Here is a 22,702-nt window from a genome sequence, read left to right as displayed (position 1 = left end):
AATAAGTCTAATCCTTCGGGCCAGCCCTAGGAGAGCTGTTAATCAGCTCAGTGGTCTGGTAAAACTAAATACCTAACTTTATTGGAGGAAAGGGTGGGAAGGAACGAAAAGAATTACTATTAATTTTTAAGAGTAAGAGGAACAAGAGACAACTGAGAATTACAGGGGTACAAAAGTAAAACCAGACTAAGTGTACGGCAGGATCTTGAACTAGAATCACGACATACGACAGAAAGGACTGCTAGGGAAGAACAGTACAGTACACGTTCAGAGAAGGATGAGTTTAAGGGGAGTGTTAGTTGCGTGACTTGAGTAAAATTGGACAGGTAAATGGAGGAAGCCATGGAGCATACGTAGGCATAGTAAAGCTTCCGATAGAACTGATTGCTGGGCAGTGTGAAGAGTACAGTGTATATATAGTATCGAAAGGAAAGTGTTAAGTTTTCGTGCTCGAAGTGAAATGTGTGCTTGAATTCGAAGGCAAAAATGACTGGTTTGGCGTGTTATTGAAATACGTTAGGAAGTAGTTCAAAAAGAGCCGGATAGCTGGCGTGAGAGGTCCTGCAGAAGAGGATCCTCAAGATCTACAAAGAGAGAGAGAGAGAGAGAGAGAGAGAGAGAGAGAGAGAGAGAGAGAGAGAGAGAGAGAGAGACATGAATGGTACAATCATTCCCAGCGTCCATAGACCAGATTACACCATCCAAAACCCTGTCGTTCGATACGCGAATTTCCTCCATCATGCTACTTAACAGCTCTGGACACTCCAAAGCGAAAGAAGAGGAGTAAGTGGGCGAAGAAATGGTATCTCTGTCGAAGGGAACTAGGACATACACGATTGCTGAAGGAATTAAGGGACGATGAGCCAGAGGATTACAGGAATTTCCTCAGAATGGACGCCGAATCTTACGATGAACTTCTAAATTTAGTGATGCAAATGATAGTCAAACAAAATACTACCATGCGAGAAGCCATTTCTCCAAATGCGCGTCTCAGTATCACATTTTATTGAATTTTATTGAAGACCCATCAATAAATATCAAAGGATCTTTGATCTCTCAATGAATTGATTCAATGAAATTGTTTCAATTAAATTGATATAAATGTCCCCTACACACGGTCAATTTCTCCATCAATTCATTGACGTCAATAAATTGATATCAATTAAATGACGAAAAAATTGATCGTGTGTAGGGGCCTTTAGCCTAGCCTACAGTTTCTCTCTCTCTCTCTCTCTCTCTCTCTCTCTCTCTCTCTCTCTCTCTCTCTCTCTCTCTTCCCACAATGCACTGTACATTTACTCATAATGCTGTCAACAATAGCAAAACAGGTGGTCCTTGCAAATGTCGAAACCAAGGACCAAGGACCCTTTCCAAAGACAATACCTAAGACACAATACCCAAGGAGCAAACTAAACTGGATTTATACATGTTGGTAGAACTGAGTATAAGGCAACAGAGACTTATGAAAATAGGACTATCATATTTGTAAACACAGTACAGGGGGCAGCAGTACTAATGAGATTTCCCACCCCGCCTCCCTGACACCTGTCAGGTGTGGATCTGTAGTCCTATGCTCGGTACGTTTGTCGGTATTATCCCTTGAGAGTAGATTGTGATTTTTAGCCAAATGAGTTTTGAAGGCCACTCCTACCTTCATCTCGGTCTCAAACGGTTGTGTACGTATGTTCGTCAGTACTGTCTCTGTAGCATATAATTTGTGACTTCTAATACTACTTACCAGTCCTTCGTCAAAGGCTTGGAAATAAAGTCGAAACCGGTCAGGACCTACACCCTGTCTCTTATTTTTCACCTGTGGTAATGTGTGATGGATACCTTATATATTTATTACTAATAAATTTGATTAAAAATAATCTCAAGTGTTCAGAATTTAGTACCGGCTTGTTGCTAGTAGCAGTGGCCTAGCCTGTGGGTTTGGTCGAATGCGGTATTCGCGGAAACCAAAAGTTATTCACAATTTTTTTATGCACAAGGGGCTGAAATCCCCTAAATTTGGAAGACATACATATACACACACATACACATGCAACGATTCATTGTATACATTATAACTCTACATATTCATTTACGTTATAGAATAATATTGTGGTTTCCCATTTGCTCCAAGCACAATCCCATGTTTACATTTGATATCACTTTCTCGGCGTTCACATAAATATTTCTTACATGATTAAATTCTCTCTCTCTCTCTCTCTCTCTCTCTCTCTCTCTCTCTCTCTCTCTCTCTCTCTATTTATTTATATATTACACATGAGCATTAAAGTTTACTAACTGTCCAAGCATACTGCCATGTTTAAATTTAATATCACTTCCTCGGCGTTCAAATAATACATATTTATTACATAATTCAGTTCGTTCTCTCTCTCTCTCTCTCTCTCTCTCTCTCTCTCTCTCACAACACACACACACACACACAGACGGAGCTCCACTACGTTTATTTTTGCACTGAATAAGTGTTTTCATTACCTCCATCTTGAGGCGCCCTGTTCTTTCGGACATACGGGGATTGTGGTTCCTCGAATGAAGGATTCGATTATGAAACCTCGTCGTGATTTACAACCCGCCTTTCTGATTTGGGCCTTATGAACGCCGGGGGTTATATAGCCTCTGTTATATCATCCGGCCTGGGTATTTATAGCTTTTTGAGTGTGGGGATATATAAATACACGATAAGAATAGTTTTAGTTGTAAGCATAGAAAATGGGACTCCGAGTAGGCTGTTGCCGTAACTATCGTACATACAAATATATATATATATATATATATATATATATATATATATATATATATATATATATATATATATATATATATATATATATATATATAATCAGGTTCCCCTTACTCACCCCTCTTGACGTTTGACCCCAAGGGTTTTTTTTTTTTTAAGTTTTTCTTAGTTTAACCAGACCACTGAGCTGATTAACAGCTCTTCTAGGGCTGGCCCGAAGGATTAGACTTATTTTACGTGGCTAAGAACCAATCGGTTACCTAGCAACGGGACCTAAAGCTTATTGTGGAATCCGAACCACATTAGAACGAGAAATGAATTTCTATCACCGGAAATAAATTCCTCTAATTCTTCATTGGCCGGTCGGAGAATCGAACGCGGACCCAGCAGTGCTAGCCGAGAACGATACCAACCCATCCAATGACGAACTTAACCTCATGAACATCACAAATACGACTTTCTGTGTATAAAGGGAAAAATATTACTGCATTAAGGATCACAAAATGCTACATTTCTACCTTAGCTCGAATTCATTTTTTTAAATGAAACTGTAAAACATTTCTCATAGTTCGTGATTATCACATTAGCCCATATGGGATTAATGCCTGCAGTGGTCATGGCGTGGCTTTCAGTAAGCACTATGATTTTATCATTCAATTCCTTTTATTATTTTTTTTCTATCAGTCATCCTATTCGACTGGGTGGAGTGTGGGGTTCCGGGTTGCATCCTGCCTCCTTAGGAGTCCATCACTTTTCTCACTATGTGCGCTGTTTCTAGTAGCACACTCTTCTGCATGAGTCTATTATTTCCTTCTAGGTCTATCAAAATAAACCCAATCAGTTTATCCCCGCTTATTTCTTCCTTTCTACTTAGCTGCATCGCTTTTTCAGGAGACATCTGTTGTATCGTAACCCTCGCTAACTTGAAATGGCGTTCAAATTACCACCGTAACTTCTTATGAATCACTGTTGTCTTATGAAGACATCTCCTTAAAGGATCAGTTCTGCTGTTGTTCTATTTCCTAAGTACATCGCCAAGAGCCAGACTCTTGAATATGACACTAATTCCAAGTGGCGCAAAGTTTTTTTTTTTTCTTTTAACAGCAGAAACTAACCAATTGAGAAGCTACATTTCTGGGCCATCTACGAAGATACCATCGATCTTACGCAAATCCCAACGGCAACTCTCTATCCCTATGCGTAAACCTGGCCCTGACGATACGATTGACGGATGGAATGGAATGGAATATAGAGTTTAGGCCTAAGGCCAAGCACTGGGACCTATGCGGTCATTCAGCGCTGAAAGGGAAATTGAGAGTAGGTAGGTTTTAAAGGTTTAACAAATAATTGTTAGGAGAGGGTGGATAGCAAGATGGAGGAAAGAGAATGTGGAAGGAGGTACAGTAAAAGGAATAAAAAGCGCTGCAACTTTAGTAATGACTACAATGCACCCCGTGAGGTGCACTGACGGCACTAAACCCCTACGGGGAGGATGACAGACAAATGTAGCACAAAGGCCATTTATCACAGCAGTCGCAAAGCTACCGGTTTGTAAAAGATCTTGATTGTGAATCGTGAAACAGGAGGAAGTCGTTTCAAATTGCCAGCTGCGATTGTAAAATAACCTCTCATGCATTTACCTAACACCTAACAACAAAAGATGACAACGTTAACCTACAACAATAATAATTAGAAGAGCACTTCCCCTAAGCCGGAATAAGATTATAAAAAGAGATGTTAATATTTGCAAACAAAGATCTTAAACTGATGACGAACGGAATTTTAGTTGTACAGTACTGTAGCACAAGACAAAAGTTGCTAAGAAATTATAAAAATTTTCTTCATTACCTTAAGTTCATTTTAACTACATTAGCACAGAATGTAGTAAGACTATAACAGTGCAGACGTGATCGAAATCAGAAAAAAAAATGTACATGAAAATTTCTACCACTAGATCCTAATGGAAAACTGCCCTTATGCACGTAAATGACTAATTAACAGCGAATGGCCCAGCCTGAAATATTTCTCGTTGTTGGAGTAGTTGGAGTAGTCGAACAAGTGCACCCACAAATAGCTTTAAAAGAAAAAGAACCCACAGTGTTGGTTTACCTTACCCGCGGTCTAGACCAACGGTTCTCAACCTGGGGGAATTTCAGAGTTTCAGGCGGGGGGATCGTGACCAGGGATTTTTAGTATTATTTGGAATGCACCTTTTGAGGCAGACAATTTTGGAAAGGGGAGCAATGACATTCTGAAATATGGTGAAAAGGTGCATGGGCCAAAAAAGGTTGAAAACCGCAGGTCTAGACCGTGACCTATCACAATACGCGACTCTAGTGACGATATACAATTGCCAAACGAGAGAGAGAGAGAGAGAGAGAGAGAGAGAGAGAGAGAGAGAGAGAGAGAGAGAGAGAGACTATCAAGAAAAATAAGTGATCGTTACAGACTGCCTGCCGCAGAAAGGGTACGAATTAGCTCAAGAGTTAGCGAGAAAGGAGGCGGTGGCTGTTGAAGCTGAAGCAGTGGCGACTAGCCTGGTGCGGTTGAGCGGAGTGAGTAAGAAGAAGCCACGATCCACCTGATACAACATTTCGTAATAAAGGCTTGAAAAACAAGCTCCCACACTTTACATCTTGCCTTCAAAAACAGTAATGGCATTTAAGAGATGAGAGGGTAAGGGGGACGGAAGGGGTAAGGGGGAAGGGACTGGTCGCTGACCAATCTCTTCTTAAATATTCGTCTTAATTGCGAAGGGGATGTGTGCGCGTATTCTGAGACGTTTTCACTGCAAGTTAATTGGATCATTGGATGGGGGACAGGGAGAACGTTAACCGCCGATATTTTTAGCCATTCATCAGCGGCCACCATAATTTAGACCCTTTTTTATTTCTTCCAAGCACGACTGAACATTTATTCCAACTTTGTCTATAGGAAAGTTTAATGTAATTTCCCATTTATGCAAATACTAATGTATTTACACACTCAAAATGGACGGTAATGTACTGTTGTTAGTCTATTGGCTGCCCGTAAACTTTTGTTACTGCAAGAAAATCTATACATATATACATACATACATACATACACAAACAGATTTATGGGTGCCTCTAAGCTGAAATACAAGAATAAACCACTAAAAAATTTAGCAAACACCTGTAACTAATTAACTAGATACCTTTACTTTTCCTTAAATGCTCTTAGAATGCAGTGGTCGTCGTTTTTCTGTCTAATTTCCTATCACCTAGAGAGAGGGAGATTGCTAGTTTCTAAAGTTTCTTTCTTGAGAGAGAGAGAGAGAGAGAGAGAGAGAGAGAGAGAGAGAGAGAGAGAGAGAGAGAGAGAGAGAGAGAAATTGCTGGTTTCTGCAGTTTTTTTTTCTTTTTCTTGAGAGAGAGAGAGAGAGAGAGAGATTGTTAGAGAGAGAGAGAGAGAGAGAGAGAGAGAGAGAGAGAGAGAAGATTACTAGTTTCTGCAGTTTCTTTCTAGAGAGAGATTGATAGTTTTTGCAGTTTCTTGAGAGAGAGAGAGAGTTCACTCTACAATTTTCAAATCCCTAAGGATCTGATAGGGAACAGGAACACTATTTACAAAGCAAGATGGAATTTTTCAAAGTGCAAACAATTAGGAATATGGGGTAAATTAGTAGTTTCCGGCTGAGGCCAGAGGTTAAGAAGTATCACCTTTGAAACAGGGTCCAAAAACAGATATGGTCGATCTTATCAGGTTTCTATGACATTCGAGATAGATTCAAGTTGTTTGTCTTCTTAATTAAAGTAGGTTCAAGTGCGTGACCTTCGGAACAACACTCATCTCCATAAACAATATATGATCCATGTCATTTTACGCTGTGATTGTTACTGCCTATAAGACGAACAAGCAAAAAATACGCCTTAGTTTCTTCGGGGCAATCGAGTATTTTGTACATCCTATTATGTTGTATGAAACTCAGCCAAGGCCCATGAAACTCTCCGCCACGGCCCGGTGCTGGAATGCGTAGTTGGTACCTATTAGTTCCTCATTGGATGGGTGGGTACCGTTCTCAGCTAGCATTCTGCTGTCCACCGCGTTCGATTCTCCGACCGACTAATGAAGAATTAGAGGAATTTATTTCTGGTGATAGAAATTCATTTCTCAGCATAATGTGGTTCGGATTCCACAATACGCTGTAGGTCCCGTTGCTAGGTAAACAATTTGGTTCTCAGCCACGTAAAATAGATCTAATCCTTCGGGCCAGCCCTAGGAGAGCTGTTAATTAGCTCAGTGGTCTGGTTAAACTAAGGTATACTTAATCTATTGCGGTGCCAGAAGCACGATCATGGCTAACCTGAACCTGGGCTGTAACTTGGTATATTTGATGATTGGAGGGTGGATGATTAACATACCACTCCGCAGCCCTCTAGCCTCAATAGTTTTTAAGATGTGAGGGCGGACAGAAAAAGTGCGGACGGACTCAATAGTTTTCTTTCACAGAAAACTAAAAATTGACATGTTTTTTATGCCTTGCCGATCTCTGATGTTCGATTTTTCTCTGGCGCGCTTGCTCCCACAAATCATTCAATATTTTAACATCCAATGCATGGCATCGCTCAGGTGGTAACAGCTATAGCATTTCTTTTTTCTTCAGACATCTGAAGGCGAAAAACGGCAGCCAAAGAGCAAGAGCCCGTGCCATTGTGTCTTCTCGCGGGGGCACAACTTATCCGATTCCCTATGAAAACAAAAGCCCCTTCAATGATGTGGTCAGGGTATTCAAGTAGAGACAGCTGTTCACGGGTAAAGGCTGATTCACATTATAGCATCACGTCACCGACACATCACGTCACGTCAAGGTACGCGAGAATTTCTTACATGCAATCAGATGGACTTGTTCACACCATCACGTCAAGTCACCATCGAGCACACGGCATCCACCGTCACATCACGACACGTTTTCTTGGAAAGAATATTTTGACGTGACGGTGCTTGTACAAGTTTCTTACCGATAAATCGCTGAGGTCGGACACGAACTGAACAGGATTGTGATGGATAGTGTGAATAAAAGGCACTGTTGATGGGACGGTGGCGTGACGTGATGTGTCGGTGACGTGATGGTATACTGTGAATCGGCCGTTACTTTCAGTTCCATATCTACAGACCCGGGAACAAATCGCTAAACATAAAATACGAATAACACAGTAACTAATGAAACGAATGTAAAATCTCTCTATAAGCGGGTCTTCCATACACCTGATTTTCCAAACTCGCGAGAGCCATAGTCGAGTGCAGCAGGAAATAAATGTTGTCATCCATTTCCCATACTATTTTTAAAATTTGATCAATTTTGCGTAACAGGGTTCCAAATTATCAATAAAAAAAAACTGTACCTTCATCTTATAAAATTTTAGCTAAACCGCACTTTACATTACTCTTAACTAAATTATTCCCCAACATGGTTAGCTGGCTAACTGCCCTCATTCTTCGATTTTCGCCCATCTTACCTAGCAACTAAAAAAAAATTATCAGTAAGTTATCCCCAAATCTCACACCAAAAGGAGGCAGAACAAGTAAATACATTCCAGCGTTCCAAAGTCGGTTAAAAGTGGAAAGAAGGACAAACTCCCACTGATTAAACTGAGACATGACAAGATATCCAAACAAGGAACGCTGTAGGAAACGAAAAAGTAAGTCTGGTAATATTTGAAAAGGAATTAGCAAAACGTCCCTGTTGTGTTTTCGATTCCTGAACGGTCCCAGGGATATGAATGGAAATTGCCCCACTTAGATTCATTACATGTTAGATGAAACCTAAGTAACCTTGGGTAAACCTTCAATAAAAACCGTATTAATGAGGTCGATGGGATAAAACAAAAATCAAGTTTGCCTTCTGATGCATATACCCCCTAAGGTTATAATTCTATAAGTTGTAATTAATCACAAATTTTCTTCAACCAAATCGGCTTTATTGCGTCCTTTGATAATGCTGGCTGAAAAGAAACCAATATGGGTACTATGAATCGCGATCAACATTTAGACCTTGAACCTAATGCTTTCTGACGTGTAGTAGTTTTTTTTTTTTTTGTAGTCATTTGTTTATTTCTCCCTTATTTGCTATTTTACTGTTCCCTGTGATATATATATATATATATATATATATATATATATATATATATATATATATATATATATATATATATATATGTATATATATGTATATATATGTATATATGTATATATATGTATATATATGTATATATATGTATATATGTATATATATATATATATATATATATATATATATATATATATATATATATATATATATATATATATATATATATATATGTATGTATATATATATATATATATATATATATATATATATATATATATATATATATATAATATATATATATATATATATATATATATATATATATATATATATATATATATATATATATATATAATATATATATGTATATATATATATATATATATATATATAATGTATATGTATATGTATATATATATTATTTATATATATATATATATATATATATATATATATATATATATATATATATATAGGCTAATATAAAATAATGCCGTCAGTGCGAAGTTATGTACTGCTAAATAACTATCAAAAATATAATGCCGTCAATGTGAAGTTATGTACTGCTAAATAACTATCAAAAACTATCACCTTTATCTATAAATTAGCGGAGTCTCATAATACAATATAATGTGATATTTCATCACACACAAGTTTTCGTATGTTAATTATTTATATATAAATTATCATATGACCTAAATATTTCCGTCTGTCATTCCCCTTGACAAGCTCTGTCCTAAGGATGTTTTGTCCTACGGCGTTTCACCTTAGAGGGTTTTACCCTATGGAAACCTTGTCCTACACTCCTTACCTGGTATAGTGAAGAACTTTACTTCCTACAAAACGGAGAGAATAAAATTCTAGCAGAGTCCAAAAAAACCTTAAATATAACTATAATATTATGGAAGGAAACCTGAACGTAAGAGATTTCCAGCAACCAGTAAAAAAAAAAACCTACAATAGCAACTTATACAAAATTCCAGAGCAAAATAACTAGATTTTTCCTGCTCGGTTTCAAGGCTTAAGAAATACATAAGAAAATCACAGCGAAGCAATGCTACTCACCCTTTTTATTCTTCGCCCCTACTTTCATGAATTTGGGGTACTTTATGTCAGTTTTCGTTTCGTCCATTATCTGAAAGTTTGAAATAAAAAAGAACATAAGAAAATGCCGAATATCAAAATAATCCTTTATAACAGATAATGCTTGATACCTTTGAAAAAATATATCACGAAAAATGAACAGCAAAATATGGCAAAATATTAGCAAACCAGGTATTCCAGTGCCTTACTACTAAATCAAATAGGGTAATTCATAATAAAAACTACTCCAGTTGAATTAAACAGCCTGAAGCCTTCTAACTCTTTAATATCACATGGGCAGATTTGGCGTTTTGTTCAAATAATACCAAGTATTTTATTAAACCATCCAAAAAAATTAGTTTTCTTAATATCCTAAAATTCAACAAACATTTTCCTCATAAAACTCGTAATGCATCCGAGTCCTGTAACATAAGCCTCGTGTGATCCCTTCACAATGTCAGAATGAAATCTTATTTTTTGATACTCCTCCTTATAGTCTGCTCACAAGCAGGCAATGGCACTCTGGGTTTGAGGTGCAGTGTCCACTGTAGTAGTGACATAGCCTATGGCCGTAACTCGACACATTTGCAACTCCTTCATCATTACCTACTAAATCAGAAAGGAACCAAGGATTATGTCTTCATCAAGAATTGACTGGAGAGTGTCTGCCAAAAATTCCACTACAAAAAGTGACACCCAAGCCTTCGAATGTCACACTGAAAAAGATAGCATGTAACTCTCCCATCCTCTGCTGAGGACAATGTTGACAGTAACAAGGTCTTTAGCATTACATCCCTGTTCGAGGATTTCCTCAGGAGCTTAATACAGCAACCAGGAGACTTTGTCAGGACTTGGCATGACATCCCACTCTGAGGGATTTCAGTTCCACACAATCAATCATATCCTTGACATCTGCTCTGGTCATCCTCACCAGATGAAGAAGAATTCTCAGACATCATACTAAAAGGAACATCACGAAAGCAAAGGGCAGGAAAGGCCCACACACAAACCATTCCAACACGAAACCAAAAGAAAACACATTCTCAAATACACCAAAAATGAGGGAACGATGAATTGACTTGAAATGGTAATCAATGACCTGACTGGTTACCAACAAACTCATGCACTAAAAAGACCAAATTTTTCAACTTGATTTTCTATACAACTTTGCATCCGATTTTCTTTACAACTGCATCTGAGCAATTAAGACTAATCCTGAGAGAAATCTGCAAAATTCATTACATTCTTTCAAGATTAAATAACAGCCACTACAGACCACGGGATATCAGTAGGTTTTTTGCTGCAAAACTGCCACAACCTAATACATCCTGACCTGACCTAACTTGACCTAACCTAACCTTTCCTAGGATAATGGAACTGAACTGGGCCAGGGGAAGAGAGGCTTGTCCCAATAAAGATTTTTGGTATTCTTGGCCATTTCTGAGATAGTTTATCCACACAAACTCCATTATCTCCCTCCCCCGCTTTTTATGACGGATTCACTGCAGACTAAGAGGTATAAATAGCCAGGACCCATTACATTCTGACCTAACCTAACGTTACCTGGGGCACTGCAACTTGAACTGGCCCAGCGGAAGGGGGCTTGTCCTCCCCTCTTTCTATAAAGATTTTTGGTATCCTTGGCCATTTCTGAGACAGTTCATGTCCACCAACTCCATCTCCCTTTCAGCAATTAGCCTTGAATGACCTTGCCTTGCAAGGTCATATAAAGCTGATGTCCTCATGATTTTTAATCATTAAACAAATACTATGCTGGAAAGTGAAGTAAACTAAACACGAAAAAGAGCCCACCTTGTGGTCAATAACAGACTTGAAAATAGGAAGCTGACACTTCAGAATGACAAATACCTGTACAATGAGAAACCAAAAACAGCCTGGAAAAAGGCCATAATAAAGACCTGAAAAAAGGCCATGACAAAGATATGGAAAAAGGCCATAATAAAGACCTGGAAAAAGGCCATGACAAAGACCGGGAAAAAGGTCCTGACAAAGACCTGGAAAAAGGCCATGACAAAGACCTGGAAAAAGACCATAACAAAGACCTGGAAAAAGACCTTAACAAAGACCTGGAAAAAGGCCAGAACAAAGACCTGGAAAAAGGCCAGAACAAAGACCTGGAAAAAGGCCATAACAAAGACATGGAAAAAGGCCATGACAAAGACCTGGAGCAAGGCCATGACAAAGACCTGGAAATAGGCCAAAACAAAGACCGGAAAAAGGCCATAACAAAGACCTGGAAATAGGCCATAACAAAGACCTGGAAAAGGGCCATAACAAAGACCTGGAGAAAGGCCAAAAAAAAAAGACTGGAAAAAGGCCATATCAAAGATAAATGGATGTCGTGCCTTAAACAGTAATAACCCCAAAAGGTAATGTACTACAATTCAAATGATAAAGCATATACCATACTATGCCAAGGACTATACATTACTATACGCACCATACCAGACTCATACCAGATATACAAAAAGACCCCAAATTACAAAGGCCACGGAAACTAGCATCTATTATGGTACCGTACAATCTTTAATGTACTTTGTCATTGGGACACCAATCATTCGAGATCTGTGAACTTGAGGCTAAGGTTTCTACAAATACCTCGCTAAGCAATGATATATTAGCCACGACAAAATTAACACATTCGTTACCATTTAACACATGAATTTTATTATATAATAAAATGTACGAGAAAGCAAAGAATTCATGTTGAATGAAATCACCAAATATATAGTAAAAAGACACCTTATTAATAGTAGCTTACAGAAATGTTATACAGGCTACATATTATTATTATTATTATTATTACTATTATATTATTATTATTCAAAAAATGAACCATATACATATGGAACAAGCCTACAGGGGCCATCGACTTGAATTTCAAGCTTCAGAAGAATATGGTGTTCATTAGAATGAAGTAGCAGAAGGTAAAGGGAAATACAGAAATACTAAAATAGGGAAAATACATTAACACATTGATAAATAGATAAAAATAAATTATTAAAATGCAAGGAAACTGTATTGGGGTAGTAGCGTAAGCATCTTGAATAAAATAATCGTTTGATAAATCACGTAAAAAAAAAAAAAAAAAAACTCAAGCTCCGTTGTTATGCTGGACATGTAACAGCAATGATTATCTGGTGAAAAATCTGACCTATGTTCCTGTTAAAAAATAATTAGCTTCAACATTTACACGCGCAAGCCAAAAAAACATTTAAAAAATAGCCTATACCATTCGTGAAAATGAGGATCTAAACACTATTATACAGGATCGTTTAAATATTTTCCGCATCTAACGATGTTATTTTAAAGACAAGCATTCATGTCAATAACCACAAGTGATTAGTGGTTGATTCACATTATACCATCAGGTTACCGTCCCATCAGCCGTGCCTTGTATTCACACTATCCATCAGAATCGTATTCAGTTCGTGCACGACCTCAGCAACTCATAGATTTAGCGGTAAGAAACTTCCAAAAGCACCGTCACGTCACGTCACGTCACGTCAAAATATTCTTTCCAAGAAAACCTGTCGTGATGTGACGGTGGATGCCGTGTGCTTGATGGTGACTTGACGTGATGGCTTGAACAAGTCCATTTGATTACATGTAAAATAGTCCCACGTACTTTGACGTGACGTGATGTTCTAATGTGAGTCAGCCTTAAAGAGTAAACTGACATACAAATAAACTGTCAACACGGAATTTTACTGCGCGAAAGATTTCGAACCCAACACATATTTTGCGCACGTCGTGTAAATGGGGGCTTCCTACTCCGAGTAGTTCCAGTAGGTGCTGATATTTAATTATTTTGTCGATGTACGGGAAACCTCTAAGAGACTGCAAGCAGAAAATCCTATGGAGACAAAAACAGAAAACTCCAGAATCAAGGATATTTCATAGACTCAGAACTTCAAGATACCGACTTCAAAGTCTCAGTATGTTGTTTTGATGTGACTGAACTGAATGATGTGAGGGGAACAAATGAAGCTATTATCCTTTTCTAGGTATCATGATACTGATACCAAGTTATTGCAAGCGCCTAAAATATATCATGATACTGATACCAAGTTATTGCAAGCGCCTAAAATATATGTACGCCTTATCATGATGCTGATACCAAGTTACTGCAAGCGCCTAAAATATATGTACGCCTTGAATTTTCACTAAATATGATCTACTATTAAAACCAAGTAATATTTTAATAGATGAAGCAGTCATTGTTAATAAGGCCAAATCTCTGTCAATCCTATGCAAAGGAATAGATATACAGAAGGGCTAACACTAGGCGCAAATCATCTTACGTAACCCCTGGAGTACAGCGACAGCGGTTAATATTTACACACCTTCAGAAACAGATAGAAAAGAAACGGACGAATTTTTCAAAAGAACAGTTTTCATTTCATTCGTAAAAATATCGAAAATGAAAATTTGGTAAGGATTTTATCGGCGTAACGTTTGCCAGGGGTGTTAGCCTACTCCGGGTAAACATTGTTTGGAATCAAAGTTTACAAAATGTTTGCAAGCACTTTTTACCGTATATTTGTTTCACATCCAGAATGGCACACATTTAACGTTTCTGTGCATATGTATATACACGTGTACTGTATGTTTATATAAACAATTATATATATACACTTATACGTACTTATACATATGTAATATGTATACGTACATTTACATATAAATATGAAGTACGTATGTTCCATCTACTTTCAATTAGAAGCAAGTCAGCATGACACGCTCATTTTTCTAAAAACTTCGTCCCCCATCTCTCTTTCTCTCTTATCCCTCCTCGAGCGCATTAAAACTGCCAAGTAAACTGCAGAGGATACTGCACCAACAGGCATCCTGTATGGACTGTTTCCTAGTGTGGACAGGCCTCAGCTTGCCGCTCTCATCGAGAACTGAAAACAATGGCGCAATAGTAGCTCGTTGTCAAATCTTACCAGATAATCAGATAAACTTTTCTGGGAAAAGCATTGAAGCAGCAAAGTTCTTCACGAGTAACGATCGCTTGAATTACGGAACGAATTATAGGTGTGCAATATTAATGATACTTAGACAAAATCCGCTTTTGTTACACAAACATACAAGATGATGAAACGAAGAGTAAAATGGACGGGAGATCGCGTGTCGTGATGGTGTAGAAATAATCCAGCTATAAAGAGGTTGGTAAAAATCGACCATTGTAAATCTGTATAAAAAATTATGGCAACTACAGTATATGGTAGTTATGTGTAGGTACTCGAAAAACCACCTTAACTTTCTAAACCAGTACCGCACAGTGCTAGTGTTTAGTGCAGGAATCTGTTCTGGGCTGTTACATGGCGACAGCGGTGATACCTATTTGGGCAGCAGTGAGGGGCAATCAGGAAAACAAAAATATTACGGTTAATGCATATATGAATATTTATATGGTCAATAATAACAATAGCCTACACCTAAAATAATTACCTAACTAGAAAAGATAAAGGTAGATATTCATTGAAGCGCAGACGAGCTACAAAAACCTAGGAAATTGTCTTCTACAGATATCTTATAATGTGGGAAAGTTAGGAAAGTTAAAAAAGTAACTTCCGATACCCTGGATAAATAGGCTAACCATGAGGGACAGATATACTGAGGACCTCCAAATGCCAGACTACTGACTACCAGTCTAAGGGGGGGGGGGTTTCCCCCTGACGTGTTGGAAAACAACCACCAACTGTTTAACTAAGGAAAATCAATTAAGTACGACACCACGCTGTAGTGAATTCTGGAAGTCGTCAGGTAGTCCTAATACGGATAGCCCAACATTAAATTTGGCGAGGAATTCACCAATAAAAACAAAAGGTGTAGCTTAACTGGGAGATGTTACCTTCCCTGTACGTTAGCAAATGCAACGCACTGACAGAACAAACATAAAAAAAACTTACCAACTGCTGTGCCAATAACGAAAGAGCAAAACTGATATTTTCATCATCCTCTTGCAAAAAGGTTGGCGGACCTAACTCGACGGAATCCTCCTCTGGGCTAGTCGAAGACGACGCAGGCATTGTCCACGAGCAGTTGGAATAATCAGAGAGGGAGTCGTCTTTTCTGAATAAGTTATATCCGGAGTTGAACATAAAAGGACCATCGTTCATTTCCCAGATATCGACCCCTTCGGCGAATATGCTGTTCATTTTGTTTAAAAGCTGTAAATGGACAAGGCTTTGCAAAAGGAAGAGGGATGCTGCACCCTTCGAAGAAGAAAACCGACTGCCAGATGCTATTAGCCTACTCGAACGATGCACGTCGACTGCTGGTATAAAGATGTTTGACCTACGGTCGCGATTGTGGGATAGGATCCCGAGACAAGCCTTTCCAAACCACGGTCTTTGCTGTAGACTTGCACACACCAATCCCAACTCTCTTATTCTGTAAATACGCTGTCTTCATGCCATCATTTCGTGGGTGCTCCCACAGTAGCATCCAGTCTCCAACTAGGCCTCTAAAATAACACCAACAAAATCGAATTACGTAAGCCCTCACTACGTATAAAGGACACTATTACCAATTAAGTCTTTAAGCAAATATCCATATATAATTTATAAAAAATTCCTTACGAATGGTTTGAAAAGCTATTAAATGGAAACTGCGACTTAAATAATAGGGTTAGGACAATGAGGACACCATAGGGGTTGGACCAATGGCGTGTGACAGGAAGTCACCAAAGCCTTGTGATTGGCCAACGGTATGAGCGTCAACTTATCCCAACAGCGGCTTCCAAAACGGAGAAAAAGAATATTTTCGTCACCGGCATGGATGCCAATTGTACGATAATTATCATACATATCCCTTAAAAAGGGGTCTGGTACGCTGAACGACACTACACAGTATAGGCATCCGATGCTTCTTTACGGGAATCTGCGTTTCATGAAGTGTACTGTACAATGTCTCAGATGTAAAATACGGCTATTCGCATTATCACCACTCTTTACCCTTTTGTACATCTTATTTTAAAAGTTGCTCGGTTGCAGGGGATACAAGATACTCGAGTCTGCTTCTGAAACTATCATACCTACAGCTCACGGAACTTACACATTACAAAAGAGAGAGAGAGAGAGAAATGAATAAAGAAATCTTCCCGCATTTAAAAGAACGACTAGTTTTGCCAGCAAAATGCCTCCTGGTAAGTTTTGGGTTGACATTTTGAGAAAGAAATTAAAACTTGTTTTTCGATATTCATTTACACAAATCAGCTCAAAAGTTAACTTACCTTACAGACAATTTCCTTCTTAAACTGAAGTATTGTTAGCATCAACGGTAGCAGGAAAGCACATGACAATCACAGGAGTCTAATAATTCAGTACCGATTTTGATAAAGATGATATAAAGCCAAGGTACGATATGATTCACCCATAAAAGTCTGGCAACCGAATTTAACAACTGAAAGACGCTGTTAACCTCAAGTGTCTATTCATCTACTTTGTAGGCCGATGCTATTGTAGATTCACTCTCATTCGGTATATGGCTCATACCGTGGTAATCAGTCAAGAATGTTAAATTAAAATAAACTAAGGTATTATTTTGGCAAGAGCAACAAGTATCAGCCAATACGCAGACTGCTTTGTTTTTTTATTTGCTTAAAATGAAGACGGTGTTTTTACACCAAAAGGTATCATAACGTTTTGTTATTATTCGTGCAGCCACTTGTCATGATTACAGCTTAATGTATTAAATCGCATCATATTACATGGGACTGTTCTATCAAGAATTTACTACGTTTCTCCTGCCTTGTATCAAAGTTAATATAAAAAGTCCAAGATGAATTTGTTAAACATCCAAAAAGCCAAACAATAGTAATGAATCATCAGTCAGCATTTGGGGAATGGTACTGAAGGGTAAAATATATATGTATATAACGAACACCAATAAATACGAGGCAATTTATGTCACACTCACGCACATTCCAAATGAACGTGGTTGACTTTTTGGGGGACGTCTTAATTTGAAATACAGAAAAACAAAAACAATTATATTATTCTGTATTCTGCGTCAAGATCAACAAGGATGAAAACGGTAGAATAAATTACAGCAGACGGACTCTGAAATCCATCTATGGGAATGAAGTGACCATTGTAACTGCCGAATTTTTGCGCTGCGAGTCATGATCTCAAATATAGTTTCTTCATATATAATGTAAAATATTTATTGAACGGTACATATATAAACAATATCATCACAGAAATGATTCCCCGTAGCATAGTAGCGCCGCCGCCCTTTCCTCTCCTAACAACTGTTCCAAAGTGCAGCTGCGAGCTTGTCCTACCGTCACACCTTCCAAACAATTTTACTCCTAATGTTGAATGACCTCATAGGTCCCAAAGCTTGCCCCTTTGGCCTAGAATTAATATTCTATTCTAGCCATAGAAATAATTATACTGGACACAAATATATATATATATATATATATATATATATATATATATATATATACAATTAAATTGTGTATTTATATGCACATATATAAAATGCGGTGGTCACACACCTATCTCCAGTATTTACGGCCGTTACTTTTTCTAAATAATTTATTTCAATCAAGCCAAGAGTTGCAAAGTTTTACCCCCACACAACCTGCCACCCACTACAGCCGACTAATAACTCGGTACTTTCTTCGCATAAGTAACGAGGAACAGTATAGAGTCAATGGAACGTGTCTAAAAAGTTACGTTTCTAGAAGAAGGAACGATAAGATCTTATCTGCGCATGCGCTGCATTATCGAGAAAATATATCGGGCAGCCATCCAGCATATTTAGTCTGATTAGACGAAGCCAGATAAAAAAAAAAAGTCAAAAAAAAGTCAGAAAAAGTCACAAGAAAAAAAGTCACAATCTTTCCTAGATAGTGACCCCCAAGGGTTTTAACGCGCTATGTATCCATGTATCCACCTTTGCGGCGTGTTTAGTACAACCGTAAGAACATCAACAAAAGACTGTAAAATAATGATGATGACCCCCAAGAAATATTGTGAATTTTTCACCTGTGACTTTATTACAGGCCACCATAAATTAATGTGACTTTCTTCCCTAGCCAAAATTGACTTTTTTTCCCCGTGACTTTATTTCCGGCTACCGATTATACTTACCCAGCTAACAATAAATTAGAAATAATTGAGAAAATGAAGAGATGGAGTTCAATTTCGTTCAAGGAAAAACTCTGCTCTTTATGAACACGGATACGGTTCTTACAACGAGTACCCATAGGAATAAAATACGAAAACAATGGTTAGACGGTTTATAAAATCAGGAATAATAAAAAAAATGGATATATACTGATAAAATCTTATATGGGTAACTACAGAAAAATGTTTACATTGAAATGCACAGATTATTTGTAAAATGTACACGCTAAGAAATATTTATGTCATCCCGAACGGTAGGATAAAATTGTAACTTAATTTTTGGTAAATTTAAGTCAACTTTGATCAAATAATGCTTGTTAACACTGTTAAAACTGTAAAATATTTTCCAGTTTTTCTAATAAGATAAAAAAAAAGTACCCAAAGTAATGAAGCTGCACAGCTCTTGGGCATTATTGCCAGAAGTACGACTCTTGCTCATTGGCTCTTCAAAACTAAAATATTTAAGAATGAATTACAGCAATCCTTAAAATGTAAAAAATATACGAGATATCGAAGCGACTTTTCATTAACGCTAGGACGAGGTCAGCTAATTGAATAACAGAAATATAAAAAAATAATAAATAATCCATTAAACAATAAAATGTTACACATAAAAATATGAAACCGTACAAGTGACAGGCTAATAATTTTATTCCATTGTTGTAGGTAATTTCCAAATCTGCACTGGGAAAATGGATCTGTGGGCACTTTACGCATTCATTAATTGGTAATCGTGAAGGAAAATGTATGTATAAATTTGTGAATAAATATATATGCGAGGGACTTAACCAGACATGAAACTAACGTTTTGCAAATTGAGAAATGATAGAAACTACTTTTCGTAGCGACCCAGAACACTTAGCGCACAGACTATTATTGGAATAAAGTCACTAATGTGATTATGAGGCCTAACAATCATTTTACATTAATGCGCTCCATTCCAAGCATAGACTGGTTAGAGGTATTAATGCTTGATTTTGGATACAGCCTAAAAGGAAGCTGTTAATTCTCTCTGAGGTAACAAACCATTACCTATTGTTTCTGAAATGGACTAAGGGAAATAAAATGTGAATTCATAGTGGCACCGATTTAAAATAAAAATCGAGTTTTCGAAATATAATGTAGAATATTAAAAATTCTTCTAAAAATATATATAAAAAAATAAGCTCTCCAAGTCTTATCTCTTCCCTCATAACGCTTCTGTAATTGTACATTTTTTTCTCTCTTTTTTAACAAAATATATATTTCCAATTCTTAAAATTTGTAGTACTATACATACATCATAATATTTTTTATAAAAATAAATTTAGTAATTGAAGTATATTCACTACACTACAATTTTTTTTATTCATTTAAATTACAGTAAGTTTCATTAACTCGTCGTCGCCACTCGCACGCAAACAGAACCTACAAAAAAAAAAATAAAAAATAAAAAAAAAAAGCAGGGAAGGATTCATCGTCCACCAGCGATTCATTCCTTCACCACTTCTACGCATCTCCAAAGTATAAACGTTCCAGTTCTTTACTCAACACTCACTGCCCAAACAAATCCTCTCTCAACATCCACACAAGGGAACAATTAAACACAAGTATAAGGCTTATTTATCTATACTACACATGCGTTCCGAATCAGCTGTGATTTTTTGTATATAACAGGGCATTTTCCTTGGGTAACAAACTAATTCATTATTCAAAAGGGAGAAGTGAGCAACAGTTTTCTGTTTCCCTACAAGGGCCCCATGACAACGCAGCGATTGCCCAATTCTCCCCCACCCCGGTTACCAATACACCACCACCACCCCAACCCCCACCGGACAAGTTTCCTCGCGACCGCCCACCTGCACCTCCAACAGAAGACTTCACATGTTTTATGCGTCTCCACCACAATAACCTCCATTACTTTATTTTACTATACATATTGTTTTTTCAGCGTCCAACGTAACTGCTCAGATTATTCTGCATTGCTTTCCCTATAAGAAACCGATAACAGCTTACCAGTCAAATTCCCTTTTTTTTATCTTTTATTAGAAAATATTACATTTCTTTTACACAAGAAAAATATTACACTTCATTTACATAAGAAAAATATTACATTTCATCTACATAAGCAGGACATTCCCTCTCTTTAAATCCTGATCAAACAGACTAATTTTAATTTGAAACTAACACAGCCCACAATGACAAAGGAATAATCAAAACATGAGCTATGAACACTCGTTTAACTCAATCCCACCCTCCCCCGGGCTTTTTTATTAGTTCCATAAGAATGCGTAAACATCATTCATCAAAAGTGGGTCTGTAAAAGTAAATACCGAGACGACAATAACCATCTCTTCAGAGTGTCCCTTCCTGTCCTCAAGTCTGCCTTATCATCGATCACTTTCAAGTTAAACTGAAGGACTGGTAAACAGAGCGAGGAAGAATCATCATGCTATCGATAAGGAAAAATATTGACTCGGCGGTTCACGGATGATCGAGACAGACTTTTAAAAGGACAGGAATCAGGATGTTGGTGACAGCGATGGTAATTCAGTGCTTTATACAAATACTTGGCAGATTTTACGTAGAAAATATCTTGTTAATTTCGATGTCACAATTCTACACCTACATACTACAAGGAATACCGTAAACTGAATAGGTTGAGGGAGAGTTCAACTTCGTAGCGTTTCTTTGTCTACACAGAGACTGAAATACAAAACAATGAAGACTGATAGATAAATGCCAAATTGGTTTTAAAAAATGTTATTGTATACTGGCGTCGCTGGCACACAAACAATCTATACCATTTTTCGATACTGTATGCAGTATATGGGAAATATTTTCCTTGTGTGTGTGTGTGTGTGTGTGTGTGTGTGTGTGCAGTCGATTTGATATTTGAATTTGCTCCCGTGCATTCACACAATTACAGTTTACAAAGAAGCAACAATAGACACACTGACTTCCACAATGGCCTCTTACGTATAAAAATTTTCATTTCACTACAGATTGGAAATCGGCCTCGTTTTGGAAACGCTCTGGTACAGGTATGGCCAAAGGATTAAAAAATTCCCCAAACTCTCAACCACCTCCTCCCTGGGGGAAGAGCAGCCATTATCCCCTTTGGGAACTGCATGGGTGTCAAGGGACATTTAATGACTTGACGACAAGCGATTAAAGATGTTTCCAAATTTCCTTTCGGGTGTTGATGTATGTTTGACATTCTCACTTGGACCATCTGCGGGACTGTGGGGTTATTCTGACGGAAACTTGTTCCTATCTGCCTTCGAGATTCTGGCCTGTCGACAGAGCTGGGGAGGGTGGGGAGGAGGAGAAATTGGAGAGGGAAAAATAGACCGACCAAGGCAAAAAGAGATATAACACCGATGAGAGATTGTGTGTGTGTGTGTGTGTGTGTGTGTGTGTGTGTGTGTGTGTGTGTTACGTGTGCGTTGGCACATTCATATATCCCTATTCTCTTACACATTTTCTTTCAATTATAAATTTTAACTCGAATTTTCCAAACACTTGTGTTTTAGTCTAATACCAATTCGACTGAATTTTTTTTTAATGTAAAGCACCATTTCTTTTTATACCTATGTATCCGTATCAGCAATTATTATTACAGCAACT

At 37.6% G+C, this 22,702-nt stretch overlaps 1 protein-coding gene across 22 annotated transcripts in view; it reads right to left on the bottom strand.

Annotated features, from left to right (window-relative positions):
- LOC136830241 (protein bicaudal C homolog 1-like) overlaps window positions 1-22,702 on the bottom strand; it is a 115,779-nt gene that overhangs the window by 68,947 nt on the left and 24,130 nt on the right. For 12 of the 22 annotated variants that reach the window (XM_067089571.1, XM_067089567.1, XM_067089568.1 and 9 more), the window contains one exon: window positions 9,906-9,975. In XM_067089571.1, coding sequence (XP_066945672.1) covers window positions 9,906-9,975 — 70 coding nt within the window. Of the gene's footprint in view, window positions 1-9,905; window positions 9,976-15,862; window positions 16,295-22,702 lie in introns of those variants that run through there. The other 10 variants (XM_067089565.1, XM_067089575.1, XM_067089578.1 and 7 more) reach the window with 4 other exon arrangements.

The sequence above is a fragment of the Macrobrachium rosenbergii genome, chromosome 46 (genome assembly GCF_040412425.1).
Source record: "Macrobrachium rosenbergii isolate ZJJX-2024 chromosome 46, ASM4041242v1, whole genome shotgun sequence".
Lineage (NCBI taxonomy): Eukaryota > Metazoa > Arthropoda > Malacostraca > Decapoda > Palaemonidae > Macrobrachium > Macrobrachium rosenbergii.
Note: the sequence above shows the minus strand (reverse complement) of the source record. Positions and strands in the feature narration are given on the sequence as shown.